At 27.0% G+C, this 22691-nt stretch overlaps 1 protein-coding gene across 3 annotated transcripts in view; it reads left to right on the top strand.

Annotated features, from left to right (window-relative positions):
- Positions 1-18774, top strand: part of LOC136076808 (NACHT, LRR and PYD domains-containing protein 14-like) — a 40196-nt gene extending 21422 nt beyond the window's left edge. For all 3 annotated transcript variants that reach the window (XM_065790271.1, XM_065790273.1, XM_065790272.1), the window contains 2 exons: positions 2397-3740; positions 17979-18774. In XM_065790271.1, the coding sequence (XP_065646343.1) occupies positions 2397-3740; positions 17979-18619 (1985 nt within the window). In that variant the 3' untranslated portion in view covers positions 18620-18774. The remainder of the gene's footprint in view (positions 1-2396; positions 3741-17978) is intronic.
- The last annotated feature ends 3917 nt before the right edge of the window (positions 18775-22691 follow it).

Genomic DNA, 22691 nt, shown 5'->3' with positions numbered 1-22691 from the left:
GAAAATGCGCTCATTTTATGCAAATTTTGTTTGCTTTGTAATGTCTTTTTTCCCTAATCATTGTAAATAATGCTTTGTGATTTATTTTAATAAAAAGTTCATAAAAATAAGTTTTCATAAAAAAGTAATTTAAGGTTTTTATAACTATTTATAAATCAAATTCAAAAAATGAATAGTAAGAAGAAGAAAAAAAGAAGAAGGTTAATAACATTTAATGATAATTTCAAGAAAATGTTTCCTTTTCTCAATGCAGATCAAAGATGAGCTCCTCAAATGTACTATTAGTCAAAGCCTATTTGACATAAGTAGTCGTGGACGGTCTGCAATTGAAGATCATTAGAAATCTATAAAAACACAAAATGGCATTAGATGCTTCTATATCGTCAAACATAAGTTCATCACAAAGTTGATGAAAAGTCAGAGCTTCGGTCAAAATGTAAAAATTTTAGCCATTCAAGAAGGAACAATTGCATTTCACACAATCAAACACAACCATAACTTTAAAAGTGCTGATTATACATCAAAGCTAATTAAGAATTTTTATAATCCAAGATTTGCTTGTGCGCGTACAAAATGTGAAGCAACAATTGTAAACGTGTTCAAGAAATATTGTTAAACTAACTCAGAATATGCTTTATTAAAAGCATCATATATGTGTCAATTCTTTCTGATGCATCAAACCACAAGGACGTTAAAATGTATATAATTTTGGCTTGTTATTTTGATGTTAAAGGGGAATGCAAATTCAGCTGATTAACATGGATTGTGTAAATGGAGAAACATCCAATATATTAGCAGAAGTTATCATTAAATACATTAGTGCTAACAATATTTCTTCAAAATTTTTGGGTATTTCTGCAGACAACACCAATACCAATTTTGGAGGTTTAGAACAAAACTGTAATAACAATATTCACAAAACGTTAATTGTGAAATCATCGGTTGCAATGCTCATAATTTATCAAACGCAATAAACACTACAATTTTAAACGCAATTCACTGCAAATTTGAAAGTACAATTTTATTACATTAAATGTAATAAAATGTACTTTCAAAATAATATATAATTTAGTATTACCAAATCACCAGTTTTTCAAATATATGATGAAATATTAAAAATTTAAGACTTGAATTTTTTAAGGAAAATTTTTTACGTTTGATAAAAATTTTAAAAAAATTTGCTGAAATTTATATTTTTATATTCAATTTTTAGACAAAAAAATTTTTTTCATTTAGACTTGACTGTCTAGGCAAATCTGGTGCATATATTTACATTTAAACGTATATGTAAATAAATCTTTATAAACTTTTTCTTTACTTGTTATTTAAAGTTGTGAAATGTTTAAAGGTTTATTACCATTAAAAATTTTTGAATAACATGATTAAGTAAATATTTAATGATAATAAATCTTTCCATTATTTTAAACTGATCCAGATAACAAATTTGCTACGTTAAAAAAAACACTCAATCCAAATATTCACTTTTTTAAACACAAGTTTTACACTAAAAGGTAGTGGCATTTCACTTCTACCATGAAGATAATTCCTCCCCAAGCTGTCCAACTGGATCAATATATTTAATGCACTAGTAAGAATGAGATCTATAAATAAAAAACTGTTCCAGATACTACATTGTTTATTAATTACTTTTCAATCAAATTTTATCTAATAATTTCTGATATGTTGAAATAGTCGGCATGTTGTTTAAAGAACTTTCAACCAGGACAAAATTTTGCATTTAATTAAAAATAAAAAGCGTAGAACACCATTAACATAGACAGGGGGGTAACCAGTAAAAAATTGGATAATCTTAACACAAGTTTGCTTGTAATTACTTGGTGAAAGTTTGGGGTATTTTTCTTGGCACATTTAGCTATGGGATCAATTATTCACTTCTACTTATGGTTCACTCCTACCCATCCTCTCCTACAATTATCAACATCAGTTTTGATTCACCATATGTTAATGTAAAATTATACTATTGGTTTATTTGAAAAAGTGATGGATAATATTAGAAATAAGAAATTGTTCATAATTTCATATTTTCATTTCACAAAAAAGCTTTGTTTTACACGGCCGTGATTTAGCAAAAGAATGTGTGTTACAGTATTACCATAAAATGAGTTAGCAAAAGTGATTTAGCAAAAGAATGTGTGTTACAGTATTTCTATAAAATGAGTTTAAATAAATTTTATTAAAGAAATTATGCTTCAACATTTTAAAATAAAGTGCTACATCTTTTGTATAAATAATAATAAATAAATAACCTTGATGATGATGATGATGATGATGATGATGATGATGATGATGATGATGATGATGATGATGATGATGATGATGATGATGATGATGATGATGGTGATGATGATGATGATGATGATAATGATTATTTTTAGATATATCTGAGATATCCACAGCACTCAAAAGTTATTATCTTACAAATTATGGGGAAATTAACGAAGTTCAACCACCATTAAAATCACCTGCAAATGTTGATCTAATGCTAAAATTTGTTGATTTATTTATCGTTGATGCAGATAATACCGAAAGAGATGCTCTTTATAGTGTTGAACGAAAAAAATTTCTTGAAAAGCAATTACGTTATGCACCAATTCCATATAGTGAAATATTTATGAAAGAAAAATCTGTAATATTAATATCTGGAATCGCTGGTATTGGGAAAACATGGTTGCTTAGGAAAAGTTTGCTTGATTGGTCAAATAATCAAATTTGGAAAAATGTTAAACTTGTATTTTATTTGGAATGCAGGAGGCTGAATCAAAATCAAAATATTTCAAATGTTAATGAGTTACTAAATGTTTTCTACAAAAATATTGTAAATGATTTTAGTATTAGTAATCATACTGCACTATTTATAATTGATGGATTAGATGAGTTTAAATATTTAAATGAATTATTAAATCACAGTTCGAGTTGTAACTATCCAATTGTTAATGCTTTAAAAGAAATTCAAAAATACAATTATGTAGTTGCTGGTAGAGTTTATGCAATTGATCAATACCAAAGTATATTGACAGAGCATAGTGATAAGCTATCAATTCAAATAATGGGTTTCAATGAAAAAGGAATAAGTAGTTACATAGAAAATAATGTTTTAGAAGAAAAAAAAGATGTTGTTAAAGCAACTTTAAAGGAATCTGCTATTGCAAAATCCATGTCATCTGTTCCATTTTATTTGTCTTCCATGTGTAAGATTATTAGTGACTCAAAAAATGAAAGTTCTTTTTTAACAATGACAGATTTGTATGCAAATATTTTTTTATTCTTTTTGCAAAAACACATCATCAAAAACAATGAATTGATTTATCAGATAATGAAAAATGATTCCAATAAGAAATATGTTTTAAATATTTGTAAAATTGCATATCAATTGTTTATTGAAAATAAAGTAGTTTTTTCAAAAGAAGATATTCAAACTTTTATCATTGGCTTTGATAAAAGTAAAGATAATTTTTTTGGATTTGTAGAAAGAATTGAAACGAACCTAGGTTCTTTTTATCAATTTGCACATCTTACAATAATGGAGTTTTGTGTATCTGTATATGCATATAATTATTTAAGTAGTGAAGAGATTATGGCTGATAAAAGGTTGGAGAGTTGTTTATCAATGATATGTGGATTAACCAATAAAAGTCAAAATAGTTTATTAAAGTTTCTTGTTAACCTGAATCCTACAAAACAGTCTTCTGAGGAATCTTTATTTTTGTTTTCTATTTTAGGTAGGTTCTTAATACTTTGTTGGTCATTTTAGATAAAGTTCAAATGACTTTTTTCATAGTTAATTTTATTTAAAATTTAAATTTTAAAAGTCATTTCATCATTATTTAGGTTTATCTTAATTTCTCTAAATGACTTTATTCTTTTGTATTTGGCAAGACTATTTTATATTAGAGAAACTTAAAATATATATTTTGATGTTCTTTATTTTGTACAAACTATAAAAAAAAAAGTTCTATAACTTACAAAAATGTAACATGTAATAAATATGTATACATACATAAAAATGTAACATGTAATAAATATACATACATATATATATATATATATATATATATATATATATATATATATATATATATATATATATATATATATATACATACATATATATATATATATATATATATATATATATATATATATATATATATATATATATATATATATATATATATATATATATATATATATATATATATATATATATATATATATATATATATATATATATATAATTTATGTGTGTATATATATATATTTAAATGTTTAAATTAACCAATTGGTTGTTTTAATTAAACACTTTTATTTTTTAAAGTTTATGTAGCCAAAAACAAAGAAGTAAAGTTAAATGTTTTAAGCAAATATCCTAGTTGCTGGTTTTTTAGAAACATGTCTTCTGTAAATTTTTTCTGCTAATATTGCCTCTTGCTAAATACTCATTTAGGGTATTAGTGCTGTTATATTAAGTGCAGTTTCTGTATACTTGATGAAGTTAATGATTTTGTTTTCATCTATGTAATGTTTAACATGGTTGGCAATGTGATTTGACGAATCACTGATTTACAGTTGTGTAAATAAAAGACAGTAAAAAATAACTAAATAATTTTAGGGGTAGATTTTCTAGATTTTAGAGTGTACTGTAAATCAAAAGGTTTAATATTTAAATCCATATCTGGAAGATATTACCTGGAAATCTGGAAGTATTGCACTTAACCTGCTCCTCGACACAGCAGTCTTGTTTTAAGATAATTGATTAGGGAGTCTGAAAATTGACTATCTGAGTAGGAGATAAAGAAAGACAAAAATTTTAACTTTAGTAACAATTGTACTAGATTAACAACAATTGTACTTTAGTGACAATTGCACTAGAGCTGAAAAAATAATAATTTCACAGAGTAGTCTGCAAATGTAGCCCTCCATAATATTTTTGTTATGCTGTCCTTGATAACGGTGTACAATGCAAGTATATTTTGATAAAGCTCTTACCTTCTTTATGGTTATGTTCAGGGCATCATATTCTATGATCTTCATGATCTCTGATTTGACTAAGATACTAGCTCTAACTGTAGCCTCAAACAGCTTCAAGCCTCTTCTCTAGCCTCAGATGGCTTCTGAAAAAGAGCTTGATGAAGCCTAACAAGATGTGTAGTAGTGGCAGCACCTTCTGATGTTCTATCAGTGTCTCCCTCTTCACATTGTTCTTGCCTACACAAAACTTCAAATTACTTAACTTTTTAGTTAGTAAGTAGCCTAAATCTATCTACTTCTTAAAAATTTCAAAAATCTAAATAGTAAAACTATTGTGGTGTGCATAATATTTTAAATCTTGCACTGATAAAAATTTGTTTAAAGAAAACAAGTTAGGTTATTTAAATTTAGTTGCAATCTTTTTGTTGCTTTTATAGGTTTTTCTATGAGTAGTTTGATTTTTCTAAATATTTATTTATGAAATATTAATTTTTTATTATTATATAAGATAGAAAGAAGTCATCAAAAAAATCAATAAGAAGTAACAGCAAATGCGAATATGCAATTTTATATTAATTTTGTTTTGCCAAAATTTCGCTTTTAGTATCAGGTAAAATGTTCGCCAAAATATTAGCATGAATTGTATTTAAATAGGTGCCATTTACTTAGCACGCAATACCAATAACCTCTAAAATAGCATATACATTATTGCAGAGGCACAGCCCACCTTTTTGCCAAAATTAATTGTAAAGTGTTTGTTAAGTTTTCTCTGAATTGTGATTTGTCCAACAAATTCCACTTTTTAAGCCTTTAATAATCAGCATTTGACCTTTGAGGCAACAAAATTAGAGAAGATGGTCTCTGATTAAGTTTTTATTCTCTCTGACTGAAAATAATGGCCTCTTTCCCTCAACTTTACTGGTGAAACTATAATTTACACCTCAAATAACTTTCTTGTTATCAGACTAACTGCTTTCTTTTAGAGATTCTGATTCAAGATTGATTAAAGATAACTGATTCCTTTTAGGTAGAGTGGGAACTGGCAGCTCTGGGTATTGCAACCAAAAGATCAGCATTTATCAAAAGATCAGCATTTCAAAAGATCAGCATTTAACTTTTGAGGCAACAACAATTTTTGACAATTGCTCTGATTAAAAATTTTGTACAACTGCTACAATTATATTAATAATACAATTTTAGCAGTTGCCTGCATGGTCCATTGATTGTCAATAAGTTTGTGAGGCTGCAAACGTTATCATCCCTGTACCACCCTGTAATATTGCATAACTATCGATAACTATTTATAATATAATTGCTAACGGATGATGTGGAAGTTATCGGACAAATCTGAATTTAATTATTTGAGCATAGTAATTTGTTTTTGTGGTTTTATGCAAAGGCATAAACATTCTATAAAATATATTATAAACTTTAATTAAATTTAATTATAATATATTATAAACTTTATTATTTTAAATACAATTATTTAAAATAAGGTTAAATGCAGCTGAACGAGAGTCTTTTTTTTACAGCAATTTAAATCTTTTTTTGTAAATAACCCTAATATTAAAAAAAAAAGAAATCGTAAACAATTTTGATAAGAAAGGATTTATTCGAAGTGCAATGATAACCTAAAAAGATTTAAAACTATTTAATCCTTTTCTGATAATAAACACCCCAATAGTTCAATATCTAAGACTAAGGAAAAGAAAGCCGAATTAACAAGGCTTGTCAACAATTGAAAATAGGTCAGTTAGAAAAAAATTAGTTTTAAATTTAGTGTAAATCAATTGGCAATCGGTTGTCAGTTAAAAAAAATGAATATTAAATATAGAAAATGTGAAAATACTCCAAAATACTCTATAGAACAACAATTAAAGGTAAAGAAAAGAAGCCGGAAACTAGTTAACCAACTCTATAACACAAAATCACTTCTTTAAAAATACTTTTGTTTTGCAGGAAACAACATGCTTGGAAATTCTGGATACTACACAAATAACAAAAAAACCCACAAAGTGTTCGTTTTGTAGGAAAACAAAAATTTCCAAAAAAATTTTTAATATGACTAGCCATATCTGACTGTGGTATGTCCAAGCCATTGTTTTGCACTTCCAAGGCTGTATCAATTAATTCATCAATCTATATTGATAAATGTTTAGAAAAATGGCTTCTTCCATTCATTTGCAAGTATCATGGAGACTTTTACTATTTATTTTGGCCAGATTTAGCAAGTTCCTATTGTTCCAAAGATTCACTAAGTTGGACGGAACAATATGTCTATTACGTTAATAAAAAATCCAATCCCCAAATGTACCTCAAGCATGACCAATAGAAAACTTTTGGGGACATTTTACAGACATTTTACAGAGCAGATTGGCAAGCTTCAACAGAACAAGTTTTGATTGATTGAACTAAATTAAAACTACAAAAAGTTGCTTTAAGTTTTTTATAGTCGCTTATGAAAGGCGTCAGAGCAAAATTGAGATCAATTGCAGATGGTTGTGTTTTTTCATTTGAATAATAACTTATTTTTATTAACAGATAACTACTTTATTTTTAAAAAATCTAAAAAATTTTTTTTTCCGTTTATAAATAAGTTATTTGTGTTTTTATTTTGTCTGATAACTTACACATGTATATATATTATATGCAGTGCCCTTGACCTGTCCCAATCCTGCTTGGCATGCTAAAGTAATTGTAGGATCTTGATTTTATAAATTCTGCATTACTAATTTTGACCAATTAACATATAATTCTGGATAGGGATTGCAATCCCACATAGTGGGATCCTGCAATCCTGCGGGATCCCGCATTAATTTAGCTCATGCGAGATCCCGCAAAAACTACTGCGGGATTTGTGGGATTTTGAAACTATTGCTTTTAAACAAAAAAAGTAAATTCTTTTAAACAAAAAAGACAAAAAAAGATATCAAGTTAAAAGTGTTTAATGTATTTGCGAAACAAATCCATTTAGAAATTTACTAGTCATACAATGCACAATAAAGTGTTTACTGAAAAACTTCTATACTATATGCAGACACGATGATACTGAGTCACGATTACTTGATGTTTTATTAACTCTATGAGAAACGATGTGTTGTTTATTAAATAAGTAATAGCAATTTATCAGAAGCTGTCTAAGATTTTTAACATTTTAATTTTACTTCCGATATATATATATATATATATATATATATATATATATATATATATATATATATATATATATATATATATATATATATATATATTTATATATATATATATATATATATTTATATATATATATATATATATATATATATATATATATATATATATATATATATATGTATATATATCTTCAGCTATTAAAATATTTTTCTTAGCTAGAAATATAAAAAAATCATTCAAAAATAAACAATTATTTAGCAAAACATTAGTCGAACTCGTTCAAATCTTTTTTTTGTTTAGTTAATGATTATGTTGAAATTTTGGTAATAAGTATGTTGAAATTTTTGTTAATGACTATGTTGAAAGCATGAAATTGAAAACATGCATGTCTAATAATAAAAAGTATACTTTTAAAAACTACTATTTAAAAAGACTTTAAAAATTATTTACATCAAGATTTTAAAACCAAAGTACCAACTAAGAAAAAGGTCAGAACAATTGACATGTTTTTCGTAAATGAAATTTTTATGGAAAAAATGTTATCGCGCATTGTTACTAAAGATGGCTTTACAAATAATAGTTTTTGCACATCTTCACATTTGCGGTATTTGTTTTCAAAAAGCATTTTCCGCCTTCCTACTTCACCTAAAACTATGAAATCGATGGTAGTTCAATTCTCAGATTCTGTAAAAGCCGATATAAAGCAAAAATTCATATCACTGAAAAAGCAAAATAAAAAGTTTTCAATAACATTTGACAAATGAACATCACAAAATAGTCAGAGATACTTAAACTTAAATGTACATATGGAGGCGAAACACTTTAATCTTGGATTGATTTGAATCCATGGATCGTGTAATGCAGAATATTGCATCAAGTTAGTTGCAGGAAGGCTAAATAGCTTTGATATTGACCTCCAAAAAGACATTATCGCCATGACCACTGATGGGGCAAGTGTGATGGCGAATGTCGGTAAAATGATGTCTTGCTATCATTGAATAAAACTTGCAGTTTTTGATATCTTATACCAGAAAAACAATGGAGAACTGTTTACTACATATGAAAATTGTGAAGAAGATGAATACACTGATGATGATGAAATTATAAATAAAGAATATGATTTGACAATAATTTTGGACTGACCATCTGCTGAATTGGTTATCAATTAGAAAGATCTCATGAAAAAAGTGAGAAAGGTTGTGAAAGTATTGCTAAAAATGATACATATTTACAGAAGTATGTCCTACAATAACACAGGAAAAAGCTTAAGTTGGTTCTTGATTGTAAAACTAGGTGGAACAGTATGTTCTATATGTTAGAAAGATTTCCTAGAATAAAATTGTGTTTGAAAAAGCTTTAATTGATGTTGGGGCAGAAATTCGTTTCACCCAAGAAGAATGGTCCCAAATCAATGACTTAATTATTTGCCTGGCACCTCTAAAATTTGGTCTCAAACTATTATGCAGGAAAGAATCAATCCTTGTCACTGCAGAAACAACTTTTCAATTTATGTTAGATAAATTACAAAAGCAATCATCACTTTTAAGCATAGGGTTAGCCGCGGCACTTTGTGAGAGGTCTACACAACGTTGTAATAAGAATTTAAATGGACTACTAGTTTACTTACATAATCCTAAAAAACATGAACAAAAAGTTAAAAAAAATGAAATACTTTTTCAATGCCAAAAAGAAACCTCATGTGTCAAGAAATAAGAAAAATATTGATAAGAGTTTATACACTTGAAAGAAATGAAGACGAAGAAAGTGAACTCGAAGAAAAAGAAGCTGTAGATTCTATTAACAATTCCCAAATACTTACTCCTATAATTCTATCGCTGAATAAAGAATTGGAAAATCGATAAATTATTGAAAGACTTTGATAAATTATTGAAACAGGAAATGTCTGCCTATGAAGGTAACGGAGTGTAAGGCAAGTTTCTATATATAGCGCAGTTACTTGATGACCACACCACCAACAAGCGTAGAGGCCGAGCGAGCTTTTTCAGCTGCCGGTTATATATGCAGTCCTTTAAGGAGTAGATTAAATGATGATGCTTTAAATAAAGTCTGTTTTTTAAGAGCGCATTTCTTACAATGATTTTCTCATATTTGATATTTTAAAAAATAAATAAAGCTAATAGACATTCTACGTAGAGCTAAAAGATGTTCTACATATTTTGGCTTATCTTTTTGTTCATTAAATGTAAAGAGTTATTTTGATTTACAAATTAATTGTGTTTTTTGGCTTTTATTTACCTCATCTTATTAATTTAATAAGTTGAGTATATTTTTTCTGAAATAAAGGGTGGTTAAATTTTAAGGGCCGATGTTAAATTTGAATAAAACACAAATTATTAAGGAATTTATTGTAACATCTTTTTATTATGATAATATGGTATGATTCAATTATGTATGGAATAAAATATTGGCCAAATATCTCTTCCTTTAGCTCTTGAATTGTTGCTGGCTTATCAAGGTACACCTTTTCTTTTAAATACCCCCAAAGAAAGAAGTTCAACGGTGTCAAATCACATGATCTTGGCGGCCAATTGACATCCCCACCATGTGAGATAACACGGCCATTGAATTTTTCGCGCAAAAGAGCCTTTGTTTTGTTAGCTGTGTGGCAAGTGGCACCGTCCTGTTGAAACCACATATCCTCCACATCCATATGGTCCAATTCGGGCCATAAAAAGTTCGTTATCATCTCACAATAGCGAACACCATTCACAGTAACTGCCAGACCGGCATCAGTTTGGAAAAAATATGGTCCGATGATGCCGCCAGCCCATAAACCACACCAAACAGTCACTCTTTGTGGGTGCATTGGTTTTTCCACAATCACTCTCGGATTAACATTCGCCCAAATGCAGCAATTCTGCTTGTTGACGAAGCCACTAAGGTGAAAATGGGCTTCATCACTGAAGATGATTTTCGTCGGAAATTGATCATCGATGGTTGCCTTTTCTTGCCACCATTCTGACCATTGACGACGTTTGAGATGGTCAGTGGGCTTTAGTTCTTGGGTCAACTGCACCTTGTAAGCGTGTAAATGCAAGTCTTTATGCATAATGTTCATCATCGACGAGCGTGAGAGGTGCAATTGTTGGCTACGACGACAAGTTGATGTGGACTGCTCTTCAGCCACACTGTCGCGAACAGTAGCGATATTTTCGGCAGTACGAGCTGTATGAGCATGCGCTGGTCTTTTCACATCTCCTACAGACCCGGTTTGCTCAAATTTATGCACGATTTTTCCGATTGTACGCACATTTGGACGATTAAATTGACCGAAAAACTCACGAAGTGCACGATATGCATTTTGCTTTGAACGCCCATTTTCATAATAGGCCTGAATAACTTTATTGCGTTGCTCAATTGTGTAACTTTCCATGGTTCAAATTGAGTCAGTCTGAAATTGAGAAATGACACATTAAATACAGAAAAATAATTTACGTTTAGGTTTGGTTCACATTCATCATCGGCCCTTAAAATTTAACCACCCTTTACTTTAAAGCAAAAATACAATTGTTATTTTGCCTTTTATAATGTGCATAAGAAATCTACCAATCCCGCGAGGGATCCGCACAGAAATTCAAAATTTCTGCGCCAATCCTGCGGGATTGAAAAGTGTAAGGGATTGCAATTCCTAATTCTGGAAATTTCTTGAATTATCAAAAAAATTTCTTTGAAGTTTTAGAAAACTCTTGGGACTTCTGGACACTTCCAGCAGTTCATAAATATTTTAGAAGAATGCTCAGTATTCTAAATTCTCTATTATTCAGTATTCTAAATTCTGTAATATTTAGGAAAAAAATTAATGCAGCAACTAATGTTATATCAGTTGTTTTTTGTGCAGCCCCGGCGCATTGGTTAGAGCGCTTGCATTAGAAGCAGGAGATCCAGTTTTGAAACAAACTCTGGACATATATTCGCGTCACAGTAAGGAAGGAGGCAAGAACTTCCTGTTAAATGCACTTTTGCGGTGCTCTGTGACAAGACCGTTAGGTCTTCTTGAAGCACCTAAATAGCAAAATATATAAAATACAAAAAAGGTAACAGCTATCCTCAATGTTAACAAACAGACCGAAAAATTGATGTTACTGAGAAGTCCAACATTGAACATCAGAATAAAGGTGATGATCTAGAAAAGTTGATTATTTCTGAGCTGAAAGTGGCAACAACAAAAAAAAAAAAGAATCAGATTTTGACAGTTTCAAGATTTATGGCCTTTATGGAAAGCAGTTTAAGTATTTAATACATCAATAATACGTCAACCATACTTAAACTAAGAACTCTCAAATATGAAAAGAGAGTATTAGCACATCCAGAAAAAACTTACATTATTAGAATTGAATAAGATATAATTAACAAGGTAATTGTAATGATCAATTCAGTCGGCAGTTGCTAGGTTAATTAATTGTGGAAGTGTATCCAAAAGTAAAAAAAGTATCAAAACAATTTCTTCTTTGCAATTTAAAGCATTATTTATTGAATTCAAGCAAGATCACTCTCAGACCAAAATAGGATTTTCCAAATTTGCTCAGTTAAAGCTAAAATGGATTATCTATAATTGTCAAAATGGAATCCATGTTATTTAAATATGTTAAAAACATCAAAATCTATAGTTTATACTTAATGCAGTTAAATTAGAGAAGAATTACCTTGAACTTATTGAGAACAAAGATATAGAAATGTAGGAGAGGTCTTAGATCGTAATCTAAGACCACTCCTACATTTCTATATCTCTTAGTAATCGTTGCCCTGGAATTCAAAATATTATTAATTATGTAAATGCAAATCTATTGCAAAATGATGAAATAATTGAATAAAAACAGTGGAGTACAATGATATTGAGCAGAGATTCTAAGTTAGGCATCTACAGTAGGCAAATTCATTAAAAGTTCAAAAAATCACTCACTGCATCCCATTCTTATATTGCTAAAACAAAAAGTAAATGTTTGAATAAATTAAAGTCATCCATACCCCCAAATAAAGTTATTGTTTTGTTGAATTTGCAGAAAACTTAGTCCACATGATGTTGAATCTATTTGTAGTAAAATAAAAAGAACTGTTAAATGTGTACAAGAAATGATTCTCAATACCACATAAGTTCAGTATCTGTCTGATGGTTGTGCTGGCTAATACAAATTTGCAAGTGTTTTCTAAAAAACTTAAGAATTTTATTAGTCTTTGCCATCAAAAAGACTTTGATATTGATGCTGAATGGTTTTTTTTGCCATAAGCCATGATAAATCTGCTTGTGATGGTATTGGGGGCACCTTAAAATGACTAATTGCACAAGCCAGTTTTAAAAGGACAATGACAGGACAGGTTTTAGATGTAGATAAGATGTTTAAATTTTGTGTCACCTATTTAAAAAAACATTCAATTCATTTTGGTTTATAAAACAGAAATAAATGACGTTCAATCATCATTAGAACCAAGGTTTACTTTGGGAAGATAACTTGCCAGGAACAAGATGCCTCCACCATTTTATATCAATTAATATATGTACAATTTTTTTTAAAAGAATGAGTCAACAAACTGATTTTCAGACATTTAACCTTGTGTAGATACCAAATGAGTTGGTTGTGCAGCAGGTTATTTATAATCATATGGATTATGTGGCTTTCATCTTTTTTGGTTATAATTCCAATACACCAAAAATTGTCATATTTGGTGGATTGGAATTATAACCAAAAAAGATGAAGATAAGGAGATTATAAAATTTAATTTATGCATCCATATGGTCCCAACCAAAGTTTTTTTTAGCCAGCACCTGAAGATATGTATTGGATCCCATCAAATCATATTTTATGTACCATTGATCCGCCATCTACAACAAATGGTCGCATATATAAAATTTCAGAAACTGAGAAAAAATTATTGAAAAAAATAATAAAGATTTATAGAAAAATTTATAATGCATTATTATTTTTATATTTGTATGTTATTTTTTCAAATTTGGTTTAAATGCAACTATATGTGAGTATGTGTAATTGTCACAACTTGACTACAAAATTCTCCTAGTCACTAGTTTATGCTTTTTTTTTAAAAAAAAAAAAGGAAGGGGGGTTGGTAAAATGCTTCATTGCCCAAAGCTAACTTCGACATAAATAAGTTAGCAATAAATTTTAAGTTGACTCTGCATATATATAAGCTTTACTTGGCTGCATTTAGAAAAGTTGAAAAATGCAGTAATATATATTTTATAATTATCAATGTTTGATACCTATATTGTAAGCTATAACAAAAATTATCAAGTCGACATCACCATTTTGACCATCAAAATACCCCAAAATATATGTGCCCAAAATGTGTATGCTTTTATTATCTAATTTACATGTGATTATGGTGGTCAAAAAAAATTTTCTATTTGAAATTTGTATCCACCATGTGGAAGACACTCAATGTACAAAATTTCAGGATGATACCTCATTTGGTTCATAAAATATTGCTATTTAATATCAAAAAGTATTTTGTAAGGCATAAAGCTATTTAATATCAAAAAGTATTTTGAGTCGGCATAAAAAAGAAAATTGAATCTTGAATATCTCAAAAACAGTAAGGGGTTGGAGGTTCCAACTTTCAGATTTTTTTAATTTTTATAAACTCTATAACATGTAAAAAATCCAAAACATGCGCTGACATTTTTTGTTTTTATTCTGCTGATTTGACATGGAATTACCAAAAGAAATGTTAAAAACAGCATATATAAATAGAATAAGATTTAAATCTAATTTAACAACAGATAGATAAATTGATATGTAAGTATATGTCTAAGTTAAGCATGTGAATATTAGGTTCTTTGCAAATCATAGAATAAATGTCCTCACTGAGATTTAAAAGTAAAAAAAAAAGTTTTTTTAGTTTCACTATTTTTACTTTTATACCAGTAGAACTGATGAATTTTTTAAAGATTAAACATATTTATTTAAATATTTTAAAAGATTAAACATATTTATTTAATTATTTTTTAAGATTAAACATATTTATTTAAATATTATATATTGATTTATGCTTTTTTTTATTGATTTATGTTAATTTATGTAATATAATACATATTTTTACTCTTTCACTAGTGTGAAAATAAATGCGTAATGCATTAAGGTACATGGAATCAATAACCATTATTAGTATAACTAAAGCCGTAGTAAATAAGATTTCCATTAAAAAAGTAGATCTGATTGATTGATTTTAGTTTTAAAATAATATTTAAAATTGATAATATTGAGTACAATATTGAGTCTAAGCTTTAAGTGAGTGCTTTGAAATTAAGAAGATATAGAATTGGAAAGTAGGAAAAAACGAGGTTTGAAAGCTAGCGTTAAAAAGTTTTTACTAAAATTTATTCTGTGACTTTGTACAGAGCACAATAACTTGTTCTTCATTGGTCAGATTGTTTTTAAAATCACATCAAATAGACTTCTTTAGGTGTTTTTAGATAAAGTTATTTATACTTAATGTTTTTTTAGAATCATTTTTGTTTTTTGCATGTTGACATGAGTTTAAATCTTTGTACCTTTTAGTTGTTTTTTGATAAAAGTTCATTCCATATGAAATTACCTAGTTTTTCAAAAGTGCATCATAGTACTACCTCAGATTTGCTTCTAATTTTGACCACCCACAGGTTTTATAAAAATATAATGACTAACTTGTTCAAAAGTTATGTTTTAATCAATATTAACAAGTTCAAACAAGTTTCTGGAGGTTATAGTAGATTTTTTTGATTTTTGACAAACCATATCTTTGTAAATAAAAAAGGTTATCACCTGAAATAAATTAGTTGGGTAAAAAATTATTACTAAACAAAATTTTAAGCGAAAACCTCTTTTATTTACAATGATATACATAAGAGACAAAAATATGTAGTTTCAGCAAGAAAATGTTTGGTTAGACTTTGTTTAAATCAGTTACTAAATAATATTTTTAGACAAAACATCATATAATCTTCAAAGTGAAAATAGATAAGTTTGTAGTTCATGCTTTATTTAAAATGTTAATGATAAATAATTTCACTTGAATGAAAGTTTTTCATTATGAGATTCCATCGCAACTAAACAAGCAAAATATCATGCTCGGTGTTACATGAGAACATTCATCTACTTCAGTGCGCAAAAACCTTAACAAGACACTAAAACTTTTAGTGTTTTTGTAAAAATTTCTAAATCATTGAAAAATTATTGATCAAGCTTTAATGGTCGCATTACAAAACAAAGGAATTGTTAACAAAGGAAAAAACGTTTCTTTCGTTAACATTTCCTTTGTTTTGTTCGAATTTGTCAAAAGATTTTATAAAACATGGCATTGATTTTTAACATAGCTTGGGTGTTAATCGATTGTATTTTCAACAGACTGTTTTTTTGATTGACTTTCTTTTCAATCGATTTAATATCTATATAAAAAATTTCCATAATTTGGTCTTTTTTTTTCTTCTTCTGTAAATTAACAGTTGATACAAGTCTTAGTTCATCTAAATATAGTGACATTATTCCAGAAAGTAAATTATAATTTATTTTTTTCTCACAACAAATACAAAAGCTCGCCGATTGCCTTTGTTACTTAGGCATTTAAAAGTATACATTTGTTACAAATGTTTACTTTTTTAACATTTTAAATTTAAATGACATGTAATATTTGTTTAAAAAAATATTTTTTAAAACGAAATTTTATCTATTTTATTAACAACAACTATTTGATATGAATTATGGTAAATTTTATATTTGATCGATTAGTATATTGATTTTTTATCTTATTTTTGTTTGTTGCTTTTTTCTTTCTAAAATCATTTATATGTTTTTGTAGCTAGGTGTTACCATATTTCCTCTTTGTGCGTAGGGTAGCATAGTGAAAATCTTTATTTTAACAGTGGTAAGACCATAAGGACTTCTTAGAGCACCTTGCTCTAAGACATCCTTATTAGCACTGCGCGCTTTTACGTAAAAGCCGGATACCTGGCTACCATAGGATTTACAGCTACGCTTTAAAGATGAAGTTATTTTTAATTATTGCGATTGTATCAATATTATACCAAATGTTTTTGTTATAGAATTTATCAAAGATTATAAAATATTTACTGCTCTTAAAGTGCTTGTTTCCTCTCTTTTTTTTAAGTTTCTAATCAACGTCAAATTCGAATAAACAAATATAAACTCTCGCTCTTTAAGTTTTGTATAATTTATTCAAACTTATTTTAAAAAAGATTGTCGAAGGAGATTTTCAAAGTTCTAAATTTAAAATTACAAATTCGATTTATAAAAACATTTATTTCACTCCACATCGATGTTTAAATAATATTTGTTTTCATTGGTGTCTTATTATATTATATGGTTGAATATAAATCAATTTTTAATTTATTTGCAAAATAAAATAAATATATAATATTATGAATATATTAAGGTATTTCTTAATTTATTTAAATGATTAACTTATTTCAAATTGTTTTACATTTATGATAAAATGAAAGTATTCTGTTTTAAAAATGTGATAGAAATTATGTTTAAATTAAGAAAATTAAAATATTTTTATAATTATAAATAAAAAAATTATTTTATTAAAAGTTTCAAAGTTTTGATATAAATTTATATAATTCAATATTTTTTTTATTTACTATCCTAATTTAATATTAATGTATATAATATTATTAAGTAAAATATAATGTTTTTAATAATAATATATTGTATAAAGTTTTTTTATATAATTATAACTTAATATAAATATATGTATTAATATCTAGATATTTTTATTGCATATATTATGTTTTATAATTTCCATTATTATTTATATTATTATTTATTTGTTTAATTTATATATAATGTTTATTTTTTCTTTAGATCGTCTACTTAAATTATCTCGTCAACGTGATTTTAAAAACTATATTAAATACCGACCTGATTATCAACTTGAAATTAATTACGTTAATTTGTTCATTGAATGTTTTTATGAAAGTCAATCATCATTTACTGATGAAATAAAATTCATCGTTGATGAACGAAAGTGGTGGTGGATTTCGATTCACGATGGAAAAACTTCTTACAAAACTTCTTGTGAGAATTATTTCGTAAATTTTTACATTAAATCTGGAAGAAAGTTAACGTGGTTAAACGTTGATAAAAATATTTTAAGTGATGAAGAAAAAAATCTTATTATTCAATGTTCAACAAATGTTCGCCATGTTGACATTCGTTGTCCAATTAAATTCGAAGGATGGAAACCGAAAGATAAGATTGAAAAGCTGTCTATAAACATCTCAAGTGATTTAATAACGAAAAAAGATTTTGAAGAAAATTTTCTTCCTTGGATTAATCTTTGTGAACAATTACGTCTTCAACTTCACAAAGACATTGACTTCATTAAAGAGATTTATGAATGGATTCGTTGTTTGAATGTCAAGAAATTGAGGATCTACTACTGTGGAAAATATTTTCTTAACCTCGATGAATTAAAATATTTTATAACACAGAAAAATATTTAATTTTTTAAATGAAATATAATATTTATAAATTAATTAATGAAATATTTAGTATATAATTTTATAATTAAATGTTTTAAAATATACGAATTTATTTTAATAATATTTAATAGTTTACTTTTTATTATTTAAGGTTGATATAATTAATTCATCTTAAAATATATTTAATATAATATATTTTAAGACCACTTAATATAATATAAAATATATACATATAAAATATATATATATCTTATAATAGATGTTTGGATTTTTTCTTATGTTTATTGTTTGATAAACATTAATTATAATTTTTATTACATGGATCATGAAATATATAATTATAATTAATTTAAGTAAAAACTATATATTAATTTTTGTTATATTCTATTTATTGATTGATTTAATTTTAATCTAAGTTTATGTTTATGTCAGTTATTTTGAGTTTTAACAGTTTCGCCATTTGTTTCTTTAAAAGTTTTTTGTTGTCAACAAAATTGAAAAATTTGAATGTTTTGTAGAATTTTTCTTCGAAGTTTTTTATTTGATAGTTGAGTTTTCAATATAATGAAGTCGTTTATCTAAATATATACTTAATTATTATATCTGTATTGTTAAAAATTGTATTATAATTTTGGGTTTTAGAATCTTATTTTATATTATTTTATAATATAATTTTATTTTACGAGAATGTTTAAGAAATAATATATATTAAAGCAATATATACACATGTTTTTAAAACTTGTAAAACTCACTTGTAATATAAACGTGAATATTTACTTTCGGATATTTTGCTACCTATATCATCCATATGTTTTTTAGTTTAGATTTTGTCGATAAAAACATCTAAAATTTTAGTAACGTTATCCTGACTTCTCTAACTTCAATAAACAATTTTTTTCAATAAACAATTTTTTTTATAAACAAATGATAAAATAAAAGTTTTTGTTTTACTTGAGTGACCAGAGTTTGCTTTTTATAAAACTTTTCTAATTCCTGACCTTCTACACACAGTTTGTTTATAGAATTTCATAAAACTTTTCTAATTACTGACCTTCTACACAGTTTGTTTATAGATTTTGCGATCATAAATAAATGTCAATTTTTATTCACACAACTTCATCAAATTTTGGCAAACAAAAAACTTAATAATGCGTTTTAATACACCAATGTAATTCAACTTTTTAAATATAAGTTACAAATATAAATTTTGACGTTAATTATAAAATCTTGTTTTAACAAACAAATTTTCAAAAAAAGTCAAAGGCACCTAAAGTTAGGAGGATATTTATACAATTACACACTTGCTAATGTAATAAATCTCTTGCTAATGCGTACTTATTGCTCCGCTAACGCGCTATGCCTCAGAATGATCACAAACTTTGACAAACTTTGTAAATACACATGTTATATATTAAAATAACAGTTTTCTCGGTTAAAGAGTTCAAATTTGTTAAATATTAATCATGATCAGCTTTGACGCGTACAATGCGCGCGTCACGTTTCAAAAACACGCGTTAAAAACTATTTAAAAAATCTTTTAGTCAAAACAAACTATTTAGATACAAAACTCTTTTAAATGTTTTTATAACGATAGTTTTTAAAAGAAGTTGATGGAGAGACAAATAAAACTTTTTTTCATATTTATTTTATAATTAACATTACAATCTTTTTAGTTTGTATTTCTTATGCTTTCTAAAAAATATGCTAAATACTTTTGATTTTATAGATTGTGGTATATTTGAATCATCATAGTGTTTAACTTTATCCTTTTTTTTTAAAGGTTAGATTTATTAAATTTTAGGATCTTCCTGCGTAAACCCCCCGGTAAATTTTAGGATCTTCCTGCATTTGTTTTTGTGCGTTATTTATTAAATTAAATGTTCGAAGGGTCAAGAAAAAAATCTCTTGCCAGTTGCATTTCACTGACGAAAATTAAAAAAAGTGTTGATCTGTTAAATATTCGAAGGGTCAAGAAAAAGATATTTTTCCAGCTGTATTCTACTGGCAAAAATTTAAAAAAAACGTGCTGATCTGTGAAGATTATTCTTCAAAGTTACTTAAATAAGAAATTAGAAATTAAACTTTAACTAAAGATTTTTCAAGTCGTTTTCTCCATAGTTTATTTTATTTACACTTTTTGACAAGTATATGTACTATTTTAAATTCTTTGGGTTCTAGCACATCACACTTCAATTCATTCAAATATCGACAAATTGAAAAGTTTTCTTTTAGAATGTAGTTATTCATTCAGCATGATTTGTATTACAGAAACGTGGTGTACTGACGAATTTTCTCAAGCAAATTCAAACCTTCAAATTGCTAACTACCACGTGATTTCTTTTGAAAGGAAAATACCCAAAAGAGGAGGAGGAATTTTAGTTTATACTCGGAATGATCTTGAAAAAAAAATTAGAAACGACCTCTCGTTCTCCGATGCCGACAATGAGGCCTTCACCATAGAAATAATCAATAAAAATAAAAAAAACATTCTAGTAACTACTTGTTACAGGCCACCTGATGGCAATATTATCAAATTTTCTAACTATCTGAACCAAATCTTTATAAAACTCAACAATGAAAAAAAATATATATTTTGCATAGGAGACATGAACATAGATTGTTTAAAATACAATGAAAACAAAAACATTAAAATTTTCTTTGATAATTTGTTTCAGCTCGGTATATTCTCATTAATTAATAAACCCACCAGAGTCACTTCAACCTCAATTACAGCCATAGATAATATACTGACCAACTCATTTTTAGACATATCTTTAAAAACAGGAATATTTAAAATTGATATATCAGACCACTTTCCAATATTCTTCTCACTTACACAAAACTCTTCCTCATTAAATAATTCAAAAATTAAAACATATAAAAGAAAAATTAACAAATCTTCGATTCACAAATTTAAAGAAACTTTATCAAAAACAAATTGGTCAAATGTTTATCAACAATGCAACCGAGGACTTACAAATACTGCTTATAATATATTTATTGATATTTTTCTTGAGCACTACAATAAACACTTTCCAATTATTGAAAAAGAAATAAAAGTTAAATATTTGAAATGTCCATTGATAACTAACGGAATAAAGAAATCGTCAAAGAAAAAACAAAAACTATACATTAAATATTTAAAAAATAGAAACGAAAAAAATCTTACTGTCTATAAACAATACAAAAATCTTTTTGAAAAAATTAAAAATAAATCAAAAAAAATCTATTATTCTAAACAATTACAAAAACACAATGGTAGCATTAAAAAAACATGGGAAATTATGAACGATATTATCGGAAAAACCAAAACTAAATCCGAAATGTTACCCTCCAGAATTGCGGAAAATGGAATTGAGTATACAGATAAAGAATCTCCGACAAATTTAATAACTTTTTTGTAAATATCGGTCATAACCTGGCATCCAAGATGAACAACTCGAACAATTCATTTAATAACTATTTTACTGACCATACTAGTTCATTTTCTGAGAGTGACCTAAAATTGGAGGAATTTGAAGAAGCAAAAAAATCAATCAGAAAGAACAAAGCTCCGGGCATCGATGACATTTCCAGCAATGTAGTATATGATATTTTATCCATTGTAGCAGATCCTTTATTTAATGTTTTCAAGCCATCAATTAGAACTGGAGTTGTTCCGAACAAATTAAAAATTGCGAAGATTTTACCTGTATTTAAAACTGGAGACACGGCATTGCTAACCAATTATAGACCTATCTCAATTCTTCCAGTGTTTTCCAAACTCCTGGAAAGAATAATGTACAACCGACTTTATAAATATTTAGCAGACAATAAAATTCTAAGTGAATGTCAATACGGCTTTCAAAATAATCATTCTACGGAACATGCAACCTTAGACCTAATGGACAACATTAGCTCGTCATTTGATAAAGGAAAATTTGTATTGGGAGTTTTTATCGATCTTACAAAAGCTTTCGATACTGTCAACCATAAAATTCTGCTCGAAAAAATGAGAAAATGCGGTATAAAAAATCAAACTAATAAATGGTTCACTAATTATTTAAATAACAGGCAACAATGTGTTATTATAAACGGTATCACTAATACGGAG

This window comes from Hydra vulgaris, chromosome 02, assembly GCF_038396675.1.
Source record: "Hydra vulgaris chromosome 02, alternate assembly HydraT2T_AEP".
In the NCBI taxonomy this organism is placed as follows: Eukaryota; Metazoa; Cnidaria; class Hydrozoa; order Anthoathecata; family Hydridae; genus Hydra; species Hydra vulgaris.
This window is presented reverse-complemented; position numbering and strand designations above follow the sequence as displayed.